Source organism: Megalops cyprinoides, chromosome 1 (assembly GCF_013368585.1).
Source record: "Megalops cyprinoides isolate fMegCyp1 chromosome 1, fMegCyp1.pri, whole genome shotgun sequence".
NCBI classification, from domain to species: Eukaryota; Metazoa; Chordata; class Actinopteri; order Elopiformes; family Megalopidae; genus Megalops; species Megalops cyprinoides.
In genome coordinates, this window is record NC_050583.1 from 62644114 (window position 1) to 62662152 (window position 18039).

The 18039-nt window shown below is 42.1% G+C and overlaps 1 protein-coding gene across 2 annotated transcripts; it reads left to right on the forward strand.

The window, feature by feature from the left end:
- The first annotated feature begins 234 nt into the window (after positions 1 to 234).
- On the forward strand, positions 235 to 17369 carry LOC118782364 (N-acetyllactosaminide beta-1,3-N-acetylglucosaminyltransferase 2-like). 2 transcript variants are annotated; one of them, XM_036535686.1, is made up of 3 exons: positions 235 to 1069; positions 13288 to 13449; positions 15527 to 17369. In XM_036535686.1, exon 3 carries the CDS (start codon positions 15545 to 15547, stop codon positions 16739 to 16741), a length of 1197 nt encoding a protein of 398 aa, XP_036391579.1. In that variant the 5' UTR covers positions 235 to 1069; positions 13288 to 13449; positions 15527 to 15544; the 3' UTR covers positions 16742 to 17369. The 2 variants fall into 2 exon arrangements, with proteins under 2 accessions (XP_036391579.1, XP_036391587.1); XM_036535694.1 differs by having other exon boundaries at positions 15530 to 17369.
- The last annotated feature ends 670 nt before the right edge of the window (positions 17370 to 18039 follow it).

Here is an 18039-nt window from a genome sequence, read left to right on the forward strand (position 1 = left end):
TTCAAACATTAGATTAAAATGAATGAAGTGTCCTTCTTTTAATCCAAATTCGTTTTACGTAAGGTTTTATGAAGACCCCTTAAAAACAACAACCGCAGGCCTATGTAATCGTCATGTGTGAGAGGTCATGTGAATTGATTGGGGGAGGGGGCGAGACGGAGATGTGTTTCAGAAGAAGGCAATTTCTGAAAAAACAAACTAAAACCCTAAAATCTTACTGAAGGACTAAAGAAAGGGTGCAATCGTTAAAACAGTACGGGCTATCGTGTATTGAGATTAGTCCTATCCATCTCCTGAATCTAAGAATAGAGCATCCATGCGTGTTTAGCTTCACATGATTTATGAAGATCTCGAACTTCAAGGACTGGCTGTCATATTATATTTCAAATGCACAACTCTACAGCCGCGTGTTGGCTTTCGGGGAAAGGTTTAAAGGTGCACTTACTCGTATGAGAAGGTAAATCACCAGGCTAGTTACAATTACGCTATGTACAGACAGGTCCAAATTGCGCTGTCAGTCTCATATTCGTAGATTTCTCACAGGACCCGGTTAAGACTTCATGATGTGGGCTACGAAGACACTCCTCTCATTCCATTTTGCACAAAGCCACTCACCGCTTTTTAGTCAATACAAAGCTACGTTACATAATTTTGGAGGAGTCCTTTTCTTTATCATCAAACTCAACGACTAAGGATAAACTAACGTTAGAATTTTGGCTAAAAGTCACTTCGGCTGGACGTGGAGTGGAATTTTCCTAGCCCCTCTAATTCCGAAGGTATTTCGCTAATATAAACAGGAAGAGCACATGCCATAGAAGTCGTCCACGGAAAGTATATTAATTTATTTGCGATTTGTATGAACTGCTGGGAAAATTAGTCGTCACGGGTTGATCTAAACGGACACTGGCGCCACGCAGATAAGTTCCCTGCGCTACCGACACCGTGCTTAGATCAATTGCAAAGCAGTGAAAAAAGGACACGTTGCCTGTTTCGATTCAACTCTTGCATTCTAAGGATATGAAGGATGGACCGGAGAAAGAATTTAACTTGATTTCGATTGAAGCTGAAGGTACAGCAGTTTAAAATCTCTCTTTAATTTTAATGCCTTTTCCAAGTGTTAATTCGTTTTAAAGGATAGACATGCTGTTTTCGTTTGGTGGGGGGTCTGACTTTTGGTATGTTGTGGCTTTATTCACCGTAATTAGTTTTAACTAGTAGTTATGCGTGTCACCACACCAACACAAATAAATATATGACGTGGTAAAGTTTACGCTTGCAAAACTGGCAATTAACTGCATTTTAGACGCCGACCCTTCTGTTATATGCTTCAAACTGATAAGGCAGCTGGCTAGCGAGATACACAGAAAACTTCTCTTGTATGATATAAATTGTATATATATTGTAGGCTGCAGTGTGCCAACGGTCGGTTTGTAGCCATTTTTACTGATTGGCGATTTAAAACATTCATGTGAGCAGCAATCGCCTTGCACTTTCAGAGGATTTAGGTAGTTATCGACGCTTAAGTAAAACCAGTGCGTTTTCTTGCGTCTTTCAGAGCTCGCTGCGTAGTTACAATAGCGTTGACCCGAGTAACGACACCTGCAGAAGCGGAGACAGTGTAGCTCCTTTGTAAGGTAGTTGCTTGTGAATTTATTGTTCAGAAGATTGTTGGCATTTGTCAGTAATCATATTGAACAGAGTTAAATAAACACTTCTGAACTATGTAAGCAGGTTTAACTACAACAATTCGACTATTGTGATCCATTCAGCATATAGCTAGCTAACTGGGTAATATAGAGCTTTGAGCTGAAATAAGCATTGTTTGATTTTTGAATGATAAAGTTAACGTGCACATATCATTTTAAAAGTATGACGATTCTAATGTAAAGGCACAAAAAGCCAACCTTTTTGTGTCTGTCTTATAGCACTGGGGACACTGTAGCCTACTAATATCAACGCATCGGCCTATGCCAGTTATGTCAAGTATAGGCACATTCGAATATTACCCACAGGGTTACTATAGACTGTTTAATTTTCTCCATTATTTTAAGAAGGCCTACATAAATTGACGTTGGGAATAGGTGGGTGGGGGAGCAGTAAGACTGAAGTCATACTTCAAGATTCGATAACTTGTGGTTGACTCAACCTATGACACGAACACAAATATCTGGAAGTAGACTAAAGTTTATTAATGACAATCCCAGACATTGTTTGCCTAAAGAAGACCGGGATTGAAACTTGTCATAGTTTACCTCAAAACATGATTTATTGAAGACATTTCCGTTGCAGTGTTTTGCCCATGTCTGGGAAATAAAATATTTATAATATTTATATCTATAACATAACAGATAGATAACACTGTTATCTATTTATAACAGTGCCACAAGGAAATGGTCGCGTTAAAAATTGTGGAATGTGCCCCCAAATGAATAAATAGGCATCTTCTGTTTAAAGGTTATGGCGTTCACTCCTATCTACAGTCAAAGTTATACATTTAACTGAAAAAATACGACGCAGTATTGTTTATAGTTAGTACTTTAATGCATAGAGTAGATGGACTGCTGCCTCTTCAGCAAATTTCTAAAGAAATATGAGTCGTCACGCCCCTGTGTTCTATGCTTAAATGACAGATTGATTCCTCTCAGTAGTGGCTCTTAGAGGTGCCTGACAGCTCTGCCCTTACATGGTATTGTTTATATTTATTTTAATATTGGTGATTTGATCAAAGTTTTTACATTTTTTATTAGTGATTATATGGAATACTCTGCCAGGATTCACAGAAGTAACAGATCCCCTTCAGAATATTCAAAATCAGGAATGATACAGTTCTTGGTGCATTCTAGACTCAGAAAAATGATGAGCCTTCCTGGGTTGAATGTCCTGTTGTCATTAAACTTCCTATGCTATTGTATTTGCTGTCTCTCAGTGTTATTTAAACGTTTTGATGAATGAGTTTACCTGACATTTTTTTAAAAAAGTAACAGGAAAGCACTTAAATTAAACATGTTCCAAGTTTGGATTTTCTCATGTAAATAAATGTATTTTTGATTCCTTTGATATTAAACGTTCTGTTGTAGCACAAATTGAACATTTTAATAATCAAACCCTGCCAGAATACTGGTTTCAATCCCTTTCTATACAAAATTTATGTCAAGGAATTGCGTTATTTTATGCAGGGCCTAGGCTCGCCTTTATGAATGTTTATAATGTTTATAGAGAAAGGTTATTCAATATATTTTTATTCTAAGTAGCTAGCATTTCAAATGTGATGCACATCATCAGTTTAAAATTGTATGGTAAAAATATATACATAGTTGAATATACATAGTATCCCTAGGATTTTGGTTCTGTGCTTGTTTTAGAATCCCGATCTTTACATTGGCCATATACACATCAAAAAATAAACTGTGTGTGTCACACTGAGTTTCACTGAGATGCACTTATCTTATGAAGGGGCGCCAGATGTCTACCCATTCTCCATCAGTCTCTCACAGCAGTAAACAATTAGCAACAAGTGCTAGCTGGCAGGAAAAAAAAACAGCAGCACCTGGTCATTTAATAGCGTTTAGGAAGCTGTGTGGAAAAACAGCCATATCTGTGATGTGAGATTGTTGTAAGTTCTCTTTGCCCATCTTTTGTCATTTTCATTCATTTGTAGCCAGCAGATAAGTACATGTAGGGTGAAAGATTTTGCTGTGAATATAAGTTTCTTGCTCGTTTTCCCATGCAGCGAATGATGTCTGTCAGGCTTGCTATGTTCAGTGTGTACTTAAAAAAAAAAAACAGTGTTTGAAAGATTTTGTTTATTTGGCATAGCTCCTGACTACTTCCTCTCTCATTGGTTCCATAAACATGACTACTACTGCCAAATGTAACCACATTCTGGTCACAGCACGTACTAAGTAGTTAACTAGCTGGAAGCACCCACTTTTCAGCCACACCTCAACAACAGCTTGCTGAACAATAGGTAGAAACCGCCTTTTATGCATGACCATGTTTAAGCACGAGTTCAAATGAGCAGCTTCATACAAGCTATTTCAAATATGATCCAATTTCCTGGAAAACTGTTAATGTGCATGCACATTTTGACCACACATTTTTAAGTTTGATGGAGCAGTAAGCACTCAAATGTTTTGTATTTGTTTAAAATGGCTATGTTGGAGGTGGGAAGGCAATTAGTTGCTAAAGGATAGGGACCGCCAAAGTTTGAGTATATTTCTGCCCTCCTGCTTAGGTGTAGAATTTGTTTTTTGTTTCCATCCAGGTTAACATTTTCCCTGTTTAGTCAAATAAAAAACTCAACAGAGAGAAATGTACTTAGGAATCTGAGTCTCCCATGCCACAAGAGTTAAAGCCTGTTAATAGGTCTAAACCCTGAACAGCACTCAGTTCATATGCTGACTGTCATAAAATGAGTCAGAGGTGGGGTGGATGTTCACTATTAATGATATTTGCTCCTGAGCTGACGGCATATCAGCATAGGCAGTGATCACTGGAGCAGAGGATCCTTTAATGTGTTGGCAAAGCAGTTAGATGCTTTTCCCTGGGTATCTGCATTTAGCACAATGTTGGAATGTTTTTGAAACAACAAGGAGTTTTTGACGGCTTTGTGATCGCTCCTTAAACTGGAAAAGGATGACACATGTTCCTTGTCAAGCACTTATAACTAGATGTACTGAGAAAAGGAGCATAGTATGGGTTGGTTTAGTCCTATGCTAATTATTCATTGTTTAGTTGTTTGTTGTTGAGGTACAGTATTTAGTTAAATAGTAGTGATCACAATTGTAGTATGTTAGTTGTTCAAATTTAGTTTCCTAACTGAAAAAGTGTTGGAGCAATACAAATAAAACAAACAAATTATGATCAGGAAAGAAAAAGTTAAGCTGTATCATTTGTAGGTGAGCTGTCACTATACTGCAAAGATTCCAATTAGCATTGTGTACAAAATGTAGGAGGTGTACAGTGAAAATAGCAAGGCATGGATATAGGTTATGGCATTGTTTTGGTACACACATCCTTTTATCAGCAGTTTATTTGCTTAGGAGAACAGGAGGTTTTCCCCCTATTCATGTAAGGGCTTAATGGGAACCAAGAGGAGCAATGTACTGTGTGTTCTTTATGGGCAAACATGCCATTGTCCTGCTCAGATGACTTCCAGTGAAGGCACAGGCTTCATTAAGTAGTGTACATCACCACCAATGCATCATCATTCTTAAGTGTTACCAATGTTCTGCAAGCTGACATTGAAATATAACTGGACTGTTTTATTGAGAAACAGTACAAGATGTAGCATTGTTAAATGGAAGGACAGCTGTGTTGTTGAGTTTATATATTTGGTACTGTACAAGGGGCTGATATTTTGTGTTGTACCACAGCACATTTTGCAGCTAGTAATGGGATGTAAAGTGGGAAGCTAGACAAATGTGGTGTTGTGTTACACAGTGTCTCCTCTTGATTCTCAGATGGAAGTGATGTAAATACAGGCAGTAACATTGTCTCGAGATTTGTGATTCTGGCTTAAAGAATTCTGCCATCTTAACTGTGTTTGAATAGTTTATTCAGAGTACATAGCCTGCAGGGAAACAATGTTGCCTAATTCCATACCATACAGTAAGTATGAACTCATTTTCCAGTTAAAACTAAATGGAGGAATTTGGATGTCAATTGTGCACATTTTCTGGAAAAACAGCTCCATATTTGTCTTTGACCATCAGCATTTACAACCACAACATTCTACTTTAAATTGTACCATAACCCGCTTAAATTTACATCTGTTTGAGAAACCTGATTGATGTCAAACTAGGTGTTTGAGGTAAACATGTACGTAACAGTTAGAATCATACACAGCTGACCAATTTCAAATGTTCAGTGTCACGAGAAGTTAGGTTCACCACTTCAGACATAATATATTTAACATAATACACACCTTGCCTTTGTGAATGCACTGACAGGCAGTTTATCAACAGCGTAACTACTGGCATGACCAAGTCTTCCAAATCAGATCAGACAAGGGAAATTAATGCATTAAATACAGTCCCTCTCACAGGGGTGGCCACACTAATTTTCACAGTTGTCTGATTCCACAAAGAGCTGTGCTAGGGCGACGATTTAGTTTAGCACACAGAGTGCTAGCTTGTGGTAATGGTGTCAAAGACTCCAGTGTTCTGTTGGCATTACAGAGAGTTCTAGTAGAAATTATTACTCGAAAAGGTAACACCTTCTGTCCCTCCTGTCTGTTTTGTGTGTTCAGTAAAAACACCCTCAGATGGGGAGTCTTGATAAGTAATTCTTGGGATTTGATTCAAATTTTGCAAAACATGGAATTTAAAATATCTACTTGCATATTTTTAAAGCAGCTATTGTTTGTTAAACCACAAAGTGTTCCCATCTAGACAGTCAGCCCAGGTTAACTATTATCTGGATATCTGTTTAACAGTCTTAGTTGGAGGTAGTGGACATTTCATAGCCTTTTATTTGCTTAAAACCCTGCTGTCATTACAAGCAGTTGCACAATTTGTGTTTTCTCTGAATGGGAAGCACGTAGTTGATAAATGTAATGTATTACCTGTATGCTTGTGCAAGCTGGAATCCAATGTGATGCTTGCATCAGGAGAGAGCTGAATCTGACCTCATTAGCTTTGCCGGTACAGGCAAAAGAAACTAGGTGAAACTCGATGAGACCGGTCTGGAGTTGGAATGTCGTGTGAAGATTTCATTAATGTAACATGCAACAAATGCTCGGTCTTACATGTTTGTTTAGGGCATTTGTAATCATTTTAAGTCTGCGTATATGTATATATATATATATGATGTGTGTGCGTGTGTGTGTAAAATACAAAATATACACAAACAGGAATAATGATTGGGTTCTGGTGTATGTACTACAAATTGGCCATATTTTAAGTGGCATGTTCTGATTATTGTTTTTGCTGTCAAATAACACAGTACATATCATTATATGCTGTATTAGCCAAATTTTTGGTTTCGTGGGGCATACAATGCCTATTCAGCACTGAGAGTTAGGCCCTGGGTAGGGTCCTGCAGAAATAACCACAATGATCCCGGTACCTCAGTCCTTAAAAACATTTATTTCTTTATTGTCTAACCTCAGTTGAGCATCTGCAATTGCAGATATTCTTATTCTTATTCTTACAATGTCAAACAGCCACACAAGATTGGTGAATCTTGCACAATTTTGCACTGTTTAACAAACAATGCGGCCTTAACTCTCCTCCAAAGCATTATTACACTTCACCATCATAATTACATGACTTTACATTACATTATTGTCATTTAGCAGACATTTATCTCTTATCCAGAGCAATTTACTTAGGTTACATTTTTATGAATTTATTCAGCTGGATATTTACTGAGGAAATTCTGGATTGGGTATCTTGCCCAAGGGTACAGTGGTAGTGCCCCAGAGGGGAAGAGTTACTCATGTGTGCAATAAATAAAGTATGTTTTACTTAGTAAAATGCAAAAAATGCGGTTGCTGCATTGGTTTTGTTGTACAGTGAAAGCGGTTTTTGCACTGTTAAACTGTATGCAATAGTACCCAGAGACCTGGCGCATGAACCTCGGCTAATGATAGACAAGAGGCAGACTACTGTTGGCTGTTTTACATCATGTTAAAATGTGTGACCTGCCTGTGGCTTAAAACCTCAAGACAGGCTGCTAACAATAGATACTGCTGTCTCTGTGTAGCCAAGAGGCAATGAAAAAGTAGCAAATGACTGAAAGCGTTTTTCAAGCGCAGATGTCAGACGTGCGAGCGTTTTGTGGCCGCTGTCTTAGTAATTGACGCCACTCTGGGCAGTATTCAGACCTCAAACCTGTGTCAGTGTGGATGCTGCCGTATCCACAAAGAGGCAAAAATGGGGGTCAGTGCATTTCCACTCCTGGTACTTACCCTGTTCAATCCTCTCCGCCTTTGAACTCGGGGCAACATCTGTGGAGATTTGGGGATATTTGTTTGTTTTTCTCTCTCTCCCTTGGGCATGCCAGTCGGCCTTAATTCTAGACAAGATTAACAATTCAACACCCGCCAACATGCACGGATCCCAGCAGAGGCTGTAATGGCCTCACGGGGCGGATCGCCGCACGCTGCCACGCGTGACCATGTCTGTGACCGTAACAAGACCTGCTCCACGGTCAAGCTGCTCTGTGCAGGAGCGGCCGTTCACCTGCATCAGCGCTCAGTTGTGGAAAAACCAAGGAGCAAAAACTCTGACTCGTAAATCTAATAATACCACCAATTAATCAAGAAGCCATGGGGCATTTACTGCAGGGCCTAAAGGTCATAATACAGTGTTTCAGTCACAAACTTCCCACAAAGAACTTTTTCAGTGCAGACCTTGAAAAAAAATTGGGTGTTGCATTTGTTGATTCAGTCTAAATAGTTGTAGTCTAAATAAAACACTAAAATACTGAATGACCTCATTTAAAGGCTATGGACTGATATCCCAAGAGACCCCATAAATTTAGGTTCATCATCAATATTTGGCATTTTGATATACTTTTGTTATAACATGGTGTACTGGATGGTCATGAAATCCTAACACCCACTAAAAAATTTGAGAGGATGTGTGTAATGATATGGTTCGTATATGGTGATTTCCTTAACCTGGCTCATGTGATTCCCTCAAGGGTCAACCTTGCAGAGAAAGCAAAGTAAAGGCCAAGCAGGCAAAGTAAATGCAAGTGAAATCTTAGCCTTTTCTCAGACTTTGCTCCCAGACTGTAACACACCATTTTGTTCCACGAAAGTCTCCAGGGAGCAGTAGGCAGAAAGGCACCAGCTTCCTCTTTGTCTGTGAGCGCCTGATTTCTGGCACACGTGTTCGCAGAGTTAATGGCACACATTAAGGGAGAGGACAAGGCATAATTTGTGTCTGTGTATGATGGGTAGTATCATTGTAGAGGAACAGATTTTTGACTCTAATGGGCCCCACAGGAAGCTGTCTCAGAAGAACCAAATCGGTGCTGTAACATTACAAAAGGCGGGAATCATTCACACCTACGTGCCTCTGCGCTGGCAGGCAAGAGCTTGCCTGTCTTGTTCTGCGAAGTGAAAGACGTCTCCTTGAGTCGCACTCAGTGTTGGAAAATAAGTTTCCGCCATACATTTTATGCTCCTTTCTCCCGTGATCCTGTTAATAATGTGGGAATCGATTTCACCGCAGATGTCACAGATGTTGTTGTGAGCAGTTCTCCAGCGTAGATAAGGCAGCATTTGCACTGCGATATAGGACAATACAGAAGCGAAGGACATGATCTGTTCTTTCTCCTGGACACACTGAAAGTACTGGTGTGGAGATTGCAGTATCTCCCATTGTAAGATAATAAAAGCTGTGCTTCTGGACTTGGCTAGTGTGTGTTGAGGTACCATTGAGACAGGTAAAAGATTATACATTTTATCCTTTGATATGCTGCGCATTTTAATGTGTGGCATTTTTTTTTCTTGATCTAGATTTATGTTCATGCTCTTATTGCATTGCTCTCCTGAAATTGATTTGTACATTTCTTATTAAACACTTTGTTTTACTCTATTGAGCATTGTGTTTCTGTACAGGGAGGTGGCTAATTGAGTTAGCTTGCTTTGGCTCCAGTTGCAGTTTTGCAGTTTGCAGTTTTGCAGTTATGTTTCCGTTCACAAACACCGTGGCCTGGATTTAATCAGACAACACACTTGTCTTTGATTCCGAGTCACTGATTTTTCTTACTTTACCCAAGCATTAACATCACAGGTGGACACCCCAGCTTCAGAAAGTAAAAGTCCTACTCTGTATTTGTTCTGGACATTCACTAAACAAGGTGATTTCAATAATTAGCTCCTCTACCTGGCTGAAGAGTTGTGCTAATTACATTCAGCTGGTGTAGTGCATGGGTGGAACAAATACATGGCAGGACTTTTACTTTCTGAATCCAGGGTTGTCCACCTCCGATTAACTTTAATGCTTTTCAGCAACTGCCAAACTAATAGTGTAGTGTTCAACAAAAAATGAAGAATCACATGCATTTATTTGATATTCATAGTTGAGGGTGAACCAAAGTGCACATTGATTGAAACAGGGCTCATGTCTAATCTTGTCAGTCTTGTCAGGGTTTTTTTTTTTTTTTGTCAGACCATGTAAAAATCATTCATGGGGGCATAACACAATTTTTATGTGTTAACTGCACCAAGACAGAACAGACAGGTGAATGTTGTTGAACTTGCGGCCTGCCAGCCAAATCTGGTGTGCACAGGCTTGGCTGGCAGGCAGTTGCAAGCGTGAAAGCCACTATAGCAGTAAGCAGGCCTTTTCCTGTGGTGCCGCATTAAATGTAATGTTTGGCCTTTTCAACACAGAATTAGGCCCTGGACTATCCGATGGGGTTAAGTTGTCCCCCATCTTAAATTTTCAGTTTCTCCTCAGAACTCTGTAGAGAGTGAGTCAGTGAAAGTTGTTCTGATACTTGTCCCTAAATTAAATTAATAAGCATCTTTGGGGCTGTCATCATTTCTGTTTTTAATGCATACTAACCAAAAAAGCACCCCCAAATGGCTTTAATATATATAATTATATAATATTATATAATAATTTACATTTTACTTTTTAAAGTACCAAATCAGAACAGCATGCAGCGTGACATTTCAAACACGCTCTAAAAATGAGAGACTTTTTGTACCCATGCCCAAACACATAGAGTACTGAGCGTACTGTACTTCAGTAAGCGTGAAAAAGATGGCAGGCTGGGAGGTGTAGTCTGTGGCCTGTGGCAGGTTGCCACTGCTCTCCTCTCGGTCAGCTGACGCCTCTGTGGAGCTGGCCTCGCCGTGAGCTGCTCTCCCAGCGGTGCCTGTGTGTCTGCCAGCTCCTCTCTCCAGCCGCGACAGCAGCTGATAGGAGGCAAGGAGCTCCCAAGGGCTGATGCCACCTCTATTACTTGCAGCGCTGTGTGTTTGTGTGTGTGTGAGGGTGAGAGAGCACGGGCACATGTGTGTAACTGTGAGTCTGTGTCTGCGTTTGCAGCCTGCAAAGCTCAAAACTCTCCAAAAAGCCCCCCCTTCTTTTTCCTGACTCAGCCCTTCCACCTCAGTCAAGGGTGCAGGAAAGTGACAAATAGCCATGCTGCTGCTGTTGTCATGTTTGCCTGTTGTGTAATTCTACAAGTCCGATGCTGATTTCATTGCCAACCAATGCGTCAGACGCATTCGATTTCCGTGGTGCTTCATAAGCTTCCTCCAATTACCCACTTCATTTAGTGGTCTGCTATTAAGCTGCATTACAAATGGGATTGTCATCGGTGATTCTGTTAGGACCAGATGAAATGAGCGAGGACATCTGACACACACAGACACGCTGAATTGTCATCTTCTGCTCTTCTCACTTTCGCAAGTCTGTGACGTTGGTGAAGATGAGAAAATGAAGCATTGGCAGGTCCAGACAGTGTGTAATTAGGCTAATTACACCGTGCACAGTGTAAGACCATCCCCATCTCCCCCATCGTGTACAGACTTGCTGGTTTGCATCCACATTTTGGTCTACATTTTCAGAGCCTTGACACCGTAAACTAGTCCCTGACTGAAAACTCAGGTGACCCAAGAGATATGCTTTTTAAATGCTTTGTGTAATTTTAACTGTTATGTGCTATCCTGATCTGTGATGTTATGTGACTGTAAATCTTTCTTGTTAACAGACTGGGAGGAATATTCAGTTTCTGATCAACTATTGGTAATGAACTACAGTAAATCCCCAACTCTGGCCTCAGTGGTTGTGGTTACCATAGCAACGCCTTTACACATGGCTGCACATGTTGCCGTGGAAACACCATAGTTTGGAGACATTTGTTCATTGTTGTATGGGCAGGTGAACTGGTTCTAATGAGAAATGCCAAAGCCCAAGTTTACAAGGTGCTCTTTTGGGATTCACCAAGCTGAATGTTTGACGTTGGCAAACGGAGGGTATTTTGATGAATCATGAATATTGATTTTTGTTGTTGTCGAAACAACTATGGGGAACGACACTCCTATTTGTTTATTTTGAGCACATCCTACTGTTCTTTAATGATTGAGGAAAAAAAGGACAGAAGTTGAATTGCAGTGTCTGGTTTTGTGATAATTAAGGCAAGCCACTCTGACATTTGCTCAAGTTTGTAAGTCAGCCCACATAACCTGTCTTGTCTGAGGCCACAGCATAAGACTAGGGGATAAGGTTACCTTCTGGGTTTTGGTTTGTGCTCAGAGACTCAGGTCTGTAAATCATTAACTTTAAAAGAATGCTCTTTGTGGGTTCTTGTCTTGTAGCTTTACAAGTATGAACTCCATACCAGTCAAATGATAAGGTGGTGTGTTGACGGCTCTCTTTCGTCTGCCCTCAGTTGTAAATGAAGTCGTGTATATATAGCTACAATAACTGCCATACATATCTAAATAGACATATTCATTATATTGACCTCCCTGTGTTTCCCCGCTGATGTAACGTTGTCTTTGGGGATTAGTTGATAAAACGGCAGCTACTGTCTGTCAATGCTGCCAGTGGGATTCATTAAGCAAAGCCATGTTTGCTCTTTGTCGTTCCTTCGGTGGTATCCAGCCTCACAAGCTCTGTGAAACCGCTCTGTCACAGGATTGGTGAGGATGTCGCAATAGCGTTTAGCAGAACTCATTTTGTTAATGTTTTTCTGGCTCCTTTCCAAAAAGCCTGTGAAGGTCAGTCCAAGGTGGAGATCTGTGTGTCCACCACGGGCTCCCCTCTCTGGCAAACTGTTATAATGTTTAATACAGCAAAGGCACTTTCCCAGTGTCATTCACGTTACATATAAAAATATCCAGTCTGATGTGATACATTTGTCCTTATTAGCAGGATGTTTGTTTTTGTAAGTTACATATGAAGGACACCAACCTATTCTGTATACCAGAAATCTTTTCCTACTTGCTTTTAATGCTTGTGACATTCCCGGTTTCCATACTTATTTACCACACTTGTAATGCTGACAAGTGTAGGCCTACTCATACGAATGGATATGACACTGCTAAGCCTGAAAATGTGGAAATATAGCCTATATATCACTGGCTAATAATCACGGTGGTACTGAAATGCATTCTAATGAACTTCCTGAGGTCTGCAGGCAGTGATGTCATTTCTGTGCCATTGTCTGTGGGCAGATGGTTGTTATGGGGCTGGTCGAAGGCAATAATTAAGGTCTCCTTGTGACTGGTGCACAAACCTGTGCCGCTTCCCAGCCCGAGCATAAAAAGCTTGTCTGACACGGCTTTGTGTTTGTGTTTCTGTTTGTTTCCAGGTTGCGGCCTTCCCACCCGCTCTCGTCCTCCACGCCCCTGGTTGGTGCAGACAGGAAGGATGGGGTAAGGTCCTGGTGTGTGGGACTGGAAGGACAGAGAGCTAGAGCCCATCTATCAGGACCAGAGCTGCAGGCCTCCCTCCCCCTTTGTCCTCCTCCAAGGTAACGTCAGCTTGAGGTGATTAAGCTTCTCAGTAACTTGATGCATAGGGAGGAAAAGCATTCGATTTTGCAAGTTAATGCTCTTCTTTACCCAATTTTTTTTTTAATGTCGAAGGCAGGTGAAGGGGCAAGTTATCTGAAATATTGTATGAGGAATATTGATGACAGCTTTGGAAAATCTCTTATTTAGATTTAGATTATTTAAATCTCTTATTATATTATTAGCTGTGTCCGATTCTTCCATGAATGCACATCAAATGAGTGGGTCTAAGCACCTGGCTCATTGCGGCCTTCCCCCACTCGTCTTTTAAGCATTTCTCCTGAAGCAGGGCTTTATCCTTTGACTTTAAGAGTCTGGCATGGATATTAAAGATTCAGGCATTATAATGATACTAGAGCATTCTATGGAACGAGAGGCAAGGTGGTGCAGTTGGGAGTTGATGTTGAACTGCTGTTGTCATATAAGATAAGAAGATAGGCTCCTAGGAAAAGCAAGAGACAAGGAGAGAAAGCTCTTTTTGGCAGTCAGGGCACCAGAACAGTATTGGAGCCTGCTGTGGAATGGAGAGTGTTTTTTTGCACTGATTATGCATGTAGATTTGCTCCCTGTGTAGTTTCACAGGTTTCTGTCCGAGCTGGGTTTGAGAGAAGGATACATGTAAATATTTGCTCATTTTGCAAACAGGCTGCTATTCTAACCCTTTTCGGCTAGGCTGGTGGTATGAGCTAAGGCTTTTTCATGCACTTTCTCCTGCTGTTTCTGTTATTGACTGTTGTTGACTGTTTGGTATGAACATGTAAATACTGGGGAGTTTTAGAACCAGTCCTCATTACTTCGAATGCATATTCAAATACAGTCATGCTAAAAAGACACATGTGATACAATTAAGGACAGGAGTTTGTACAGTACAGTCTAGCAAAGGAAGATGGTGAAGGAAGTGCATGTGCGATGAACGTTTCCTTTCTGTCCTTGTTGAGGCCCCAGTGCAGACTGCAGACCGCAGACCAGACAGAACCCTCTATAAAAACGTGGAGCCTTCCTCGCAAAACGTTGTCCTGCTCTCCTCTCCTGAGCCCTCTGAGGCCGGACACAGCCCCTGCCGTACAGATTCAGGCCTTTTGTCAATTCACGTAAAACTCTCCCTCCCTCCTTCCCTCAAAAATGCAAGTGGAACACATTAATGGTTCGTAATAGCATTCGCATAGTGACCACCTAGTCTGGGGTTTGGAGTGCACCCAGAGGGCGAGTTGGGTCACACACTTTTCATTCTGAGCTGGAGGAGGAGGAATGAGCAACATGCCTGCTGTGGTTTCTCAGTAGTGCTGTTGGGGGTAGATAAAGGGGCCAGTTCCATCTGGGCTTTTGGGTTTTAGGCGTTTGAATGAGCAGCGCTGTAGAGGCTGTTGTCTTTTCACCCTTTAATGAGTTTATTTTGTCCTGCTGCTTTCTGTGCAAAATACTGTTCCTTACTCCGAGTGACTAAGGTTTCTGTCAAGCAGTGACATTATTGTCTTTGTATCTGAAAGTTATGCTTTATTATTGTTTTTAATTTGTATTATATGTTAACTTAAGAGGCCATTTTAACTGAAGAGGAGAGTGGAGGTCAGGAATTTGTGTGTGTGTGTGTGTGTGTGTGTGTGTGTGTGTGTGTGTGTGTGTGTGTGTTTTCTTGTTTGGCCCTTCTTAAAAGAGACTTGTTTAGCGCAGCCCTGGCAGTAAACTGTGTCACACTATGGCCAGTAATCGGTGTCATGAGGGGAGCGGAATGGGGAACACATGATGCCTGCCTGGCACTGCAAATAAAAGTTTGGCCTGAGAAGGAAATAATAAAGAATGGATCAAGAAAAATGTGCATGCCTCATTCCTGAAAACCTGAGCTTAGGGCAGAGAGCAGGCTGGTATGTAAGAGGCCCTGCCTTCATGGGCCAGGAGCAGTGACTAGGGCCTGTGAATTCCAGACCGTGTGCTCCTTTATCCCATAGGTTCAGAGCTTTGGCCGTAACTGACTTTTTTTTCTCTTTTGAAAAGACCTAACCTGCCTCTTTGTTTTGTTTTGTGTTCTTCTCCCCCCTTCAGCAGGTGAGAGGCGAAGACATGCATGTGGCACGGAGGAAGGCGAAGGTGCTGGGGGTGATGATGGTGAACCTGTTCATCTTCATTTTGGTGGAGGTGTCGCGGAACAGCGGCCAGGACAAGGGCGGCAGCAACAAGGTCATCGTGCCCACCAAGAGGTTCTGGAAAAAGCAGGTGGCCAGTGAGGCCTACTGGAACCGGGAGCAGCAGAAGCTGGACTACATCTACAACCCCATACTGACGGTGGAGAACGGCTCCAGTACTGAGCTGCCGGAATGGCTCAATGACACAAGCCGCTTGGACTCCTGCAATCCGGACTTCAGCGTCACCACCCAGTTGAAGGATTACAACTCTCTGCCCGGCCGTTTCAAGGACTTCCTGCTCTACATGAGGTGCAGGTCCTACCCCATGGTGGTGGACCAGCCCCACATATGCAAAGACAAGCCCTTCTTGCTTCTGGCTATCAAGTCGCTGGCGCCCCACTTTGACCGACGGCAAGCAATTCGGGAGTCTTGGGGACGGGCTGGCCAACTGGCCAACCGCACGGTGGTCACCGTGTTCCTGCTCGGCAATGCCACCGCCGTGGACCACTTCCCCGACCTGTCGGACATGCTGCGGTTCGAGAGCGCCGCGCACCGCGACCTCCTGGTGTGGGACTACAGGGACTCCTTCTTCAACCTCACCGTCAAGGAGGTGCTGTTCCTGGAGTGGCTCGACCACCACTGCGCCGGGGCCACGTTCGTCTTCAAGGGCGACGACGACGTCTTCGTCAACACCCATCGCATCCTGGACTTCCTGAAGGGCCTGGCACCAGCCAAGGCCAAGGACCTGTTCATCGGAGACGTGATCACCAACGCTGGCCCGCACCGCAACAAGAAGCTCAAGTACTTCATCCCCGAGAGCATGTTTGTGGGACAGTACCCGCCCTACGCGGGGGGCGGGGGGTTCCTCTACTCCGGGGACGTGGCGCTGCGCTTGCACAGAGTCTCCCGGCGGGTTTCGCTCTTCCCCATCGACGACGTCTACACGGGCATGTGCCTGAAGAAGCTGGGTCTGGTCCCAGAGAAGCACAAGGGCTTCAGGACCTTTGACATCGAGGAGAAGTACAGGAACAACCCCTGTGCGTACAAGAGCCTGATGCTGGTCCACAGCAGGACTCCACAGGACATGATCAAAATCTGGAACTGGCTCATTGACCCTGGTCTGAGCTGTCAATAAGTGTGGACTGGGACCTGAGATCTGAGATGCATAACACTTTGCATGTGTAAGAGGACTTTGTAGTAACTCTGTGTCCTGCCCATCCTGTCCTATGCACCGAGCTCCTCTGAAAACAGCTACGTCACAATGCATAGCTGGCCGAGCTCCATTTTCTCTCTGTGTGGCAAATGGGCGAGATCAGGTAATCTCCAAGGAGCCTGGGGATGGAATCAAGACCGGAGTCTCACATCGAGCAAACGAGCTTATCCATGGTGTTGGCCAGGACAGGGTTCAGTTTCTTTTGTTTATATTATATATTGTTCACTTTTCACTTTTTATTGTGAAGAGGCTGGCTAAGATTTTGGCAGCTGAATTATCCTACGTTTGGTTGTTGTTGTTGTTTGTTATTTTGCTTTTAATGCTGAGCTGACTTCATCCTTTCATGACTCATAAGGGCTCAGACAATGGGTGATCTGATACTACTGTTTGGCTCCAAAATGTTGAGTGTATATCGTGTGAGGTTTCACACTTAACCTGAGGTGCTTAATCTGGTTATTTGTTACAGGGTTATTGCCCTTTGTACTTGACCTTTAAAGCAAACTATTTATGACAATGTGTACATTTCAGATAGACAACACTGTTTTAAACACTGGCCCATTTTGTTTGTTTTTTTTAAATAAAGATAAGGATTGCACAAAAAACTAGGAATTCTATATTTTCCTCCTCATTCAAAGACACTTCTTTATCCTATATTTCTAGTTCAGCGTTACTGTTGACTGGGTCTGGTCTGTTTCTGGTATATTCGTTATTATTTATCCGCAAGTATTTGAGAGATTTGGAAAAAATGGAGAACTGTGATATCCGTTCAGTGTGTTTGAATGGGTGCAGCCTGGGTGTAGGATGGACACCCTAGAAACTCCTTCATGCCTTTATAGGCTGGATTTACCTTGGTGTGATGGGGGAACTGGGAGAAGTAGTAATTCCATATAACTGCAGTTCCCACTCCTGGCTGTTTGTGTAGATCGTTACGGAGTTGACCAAGGATTTTTTTCAAATCCACCATGTCAAAAAAGCAGTGGAGCACATCTTCACATAAAGCTTTTGTCTAATGATTAACATCAACATATGAAATATGACCAGGGACTCTCATTTGTTGAGATATTGTTGTTTTTATGATGTTCCAAGAGACAGAAAAAGACATTTGGTCCATAAACTGATTTTTTATAAGCTATGTACAGAGTAAGGAACCTTTCTCAGCCTGCTGCTGTAAGATTCAAATTTAAGGTCTTGATTGGAAAGAGTCCAGATTGATAAGCGTA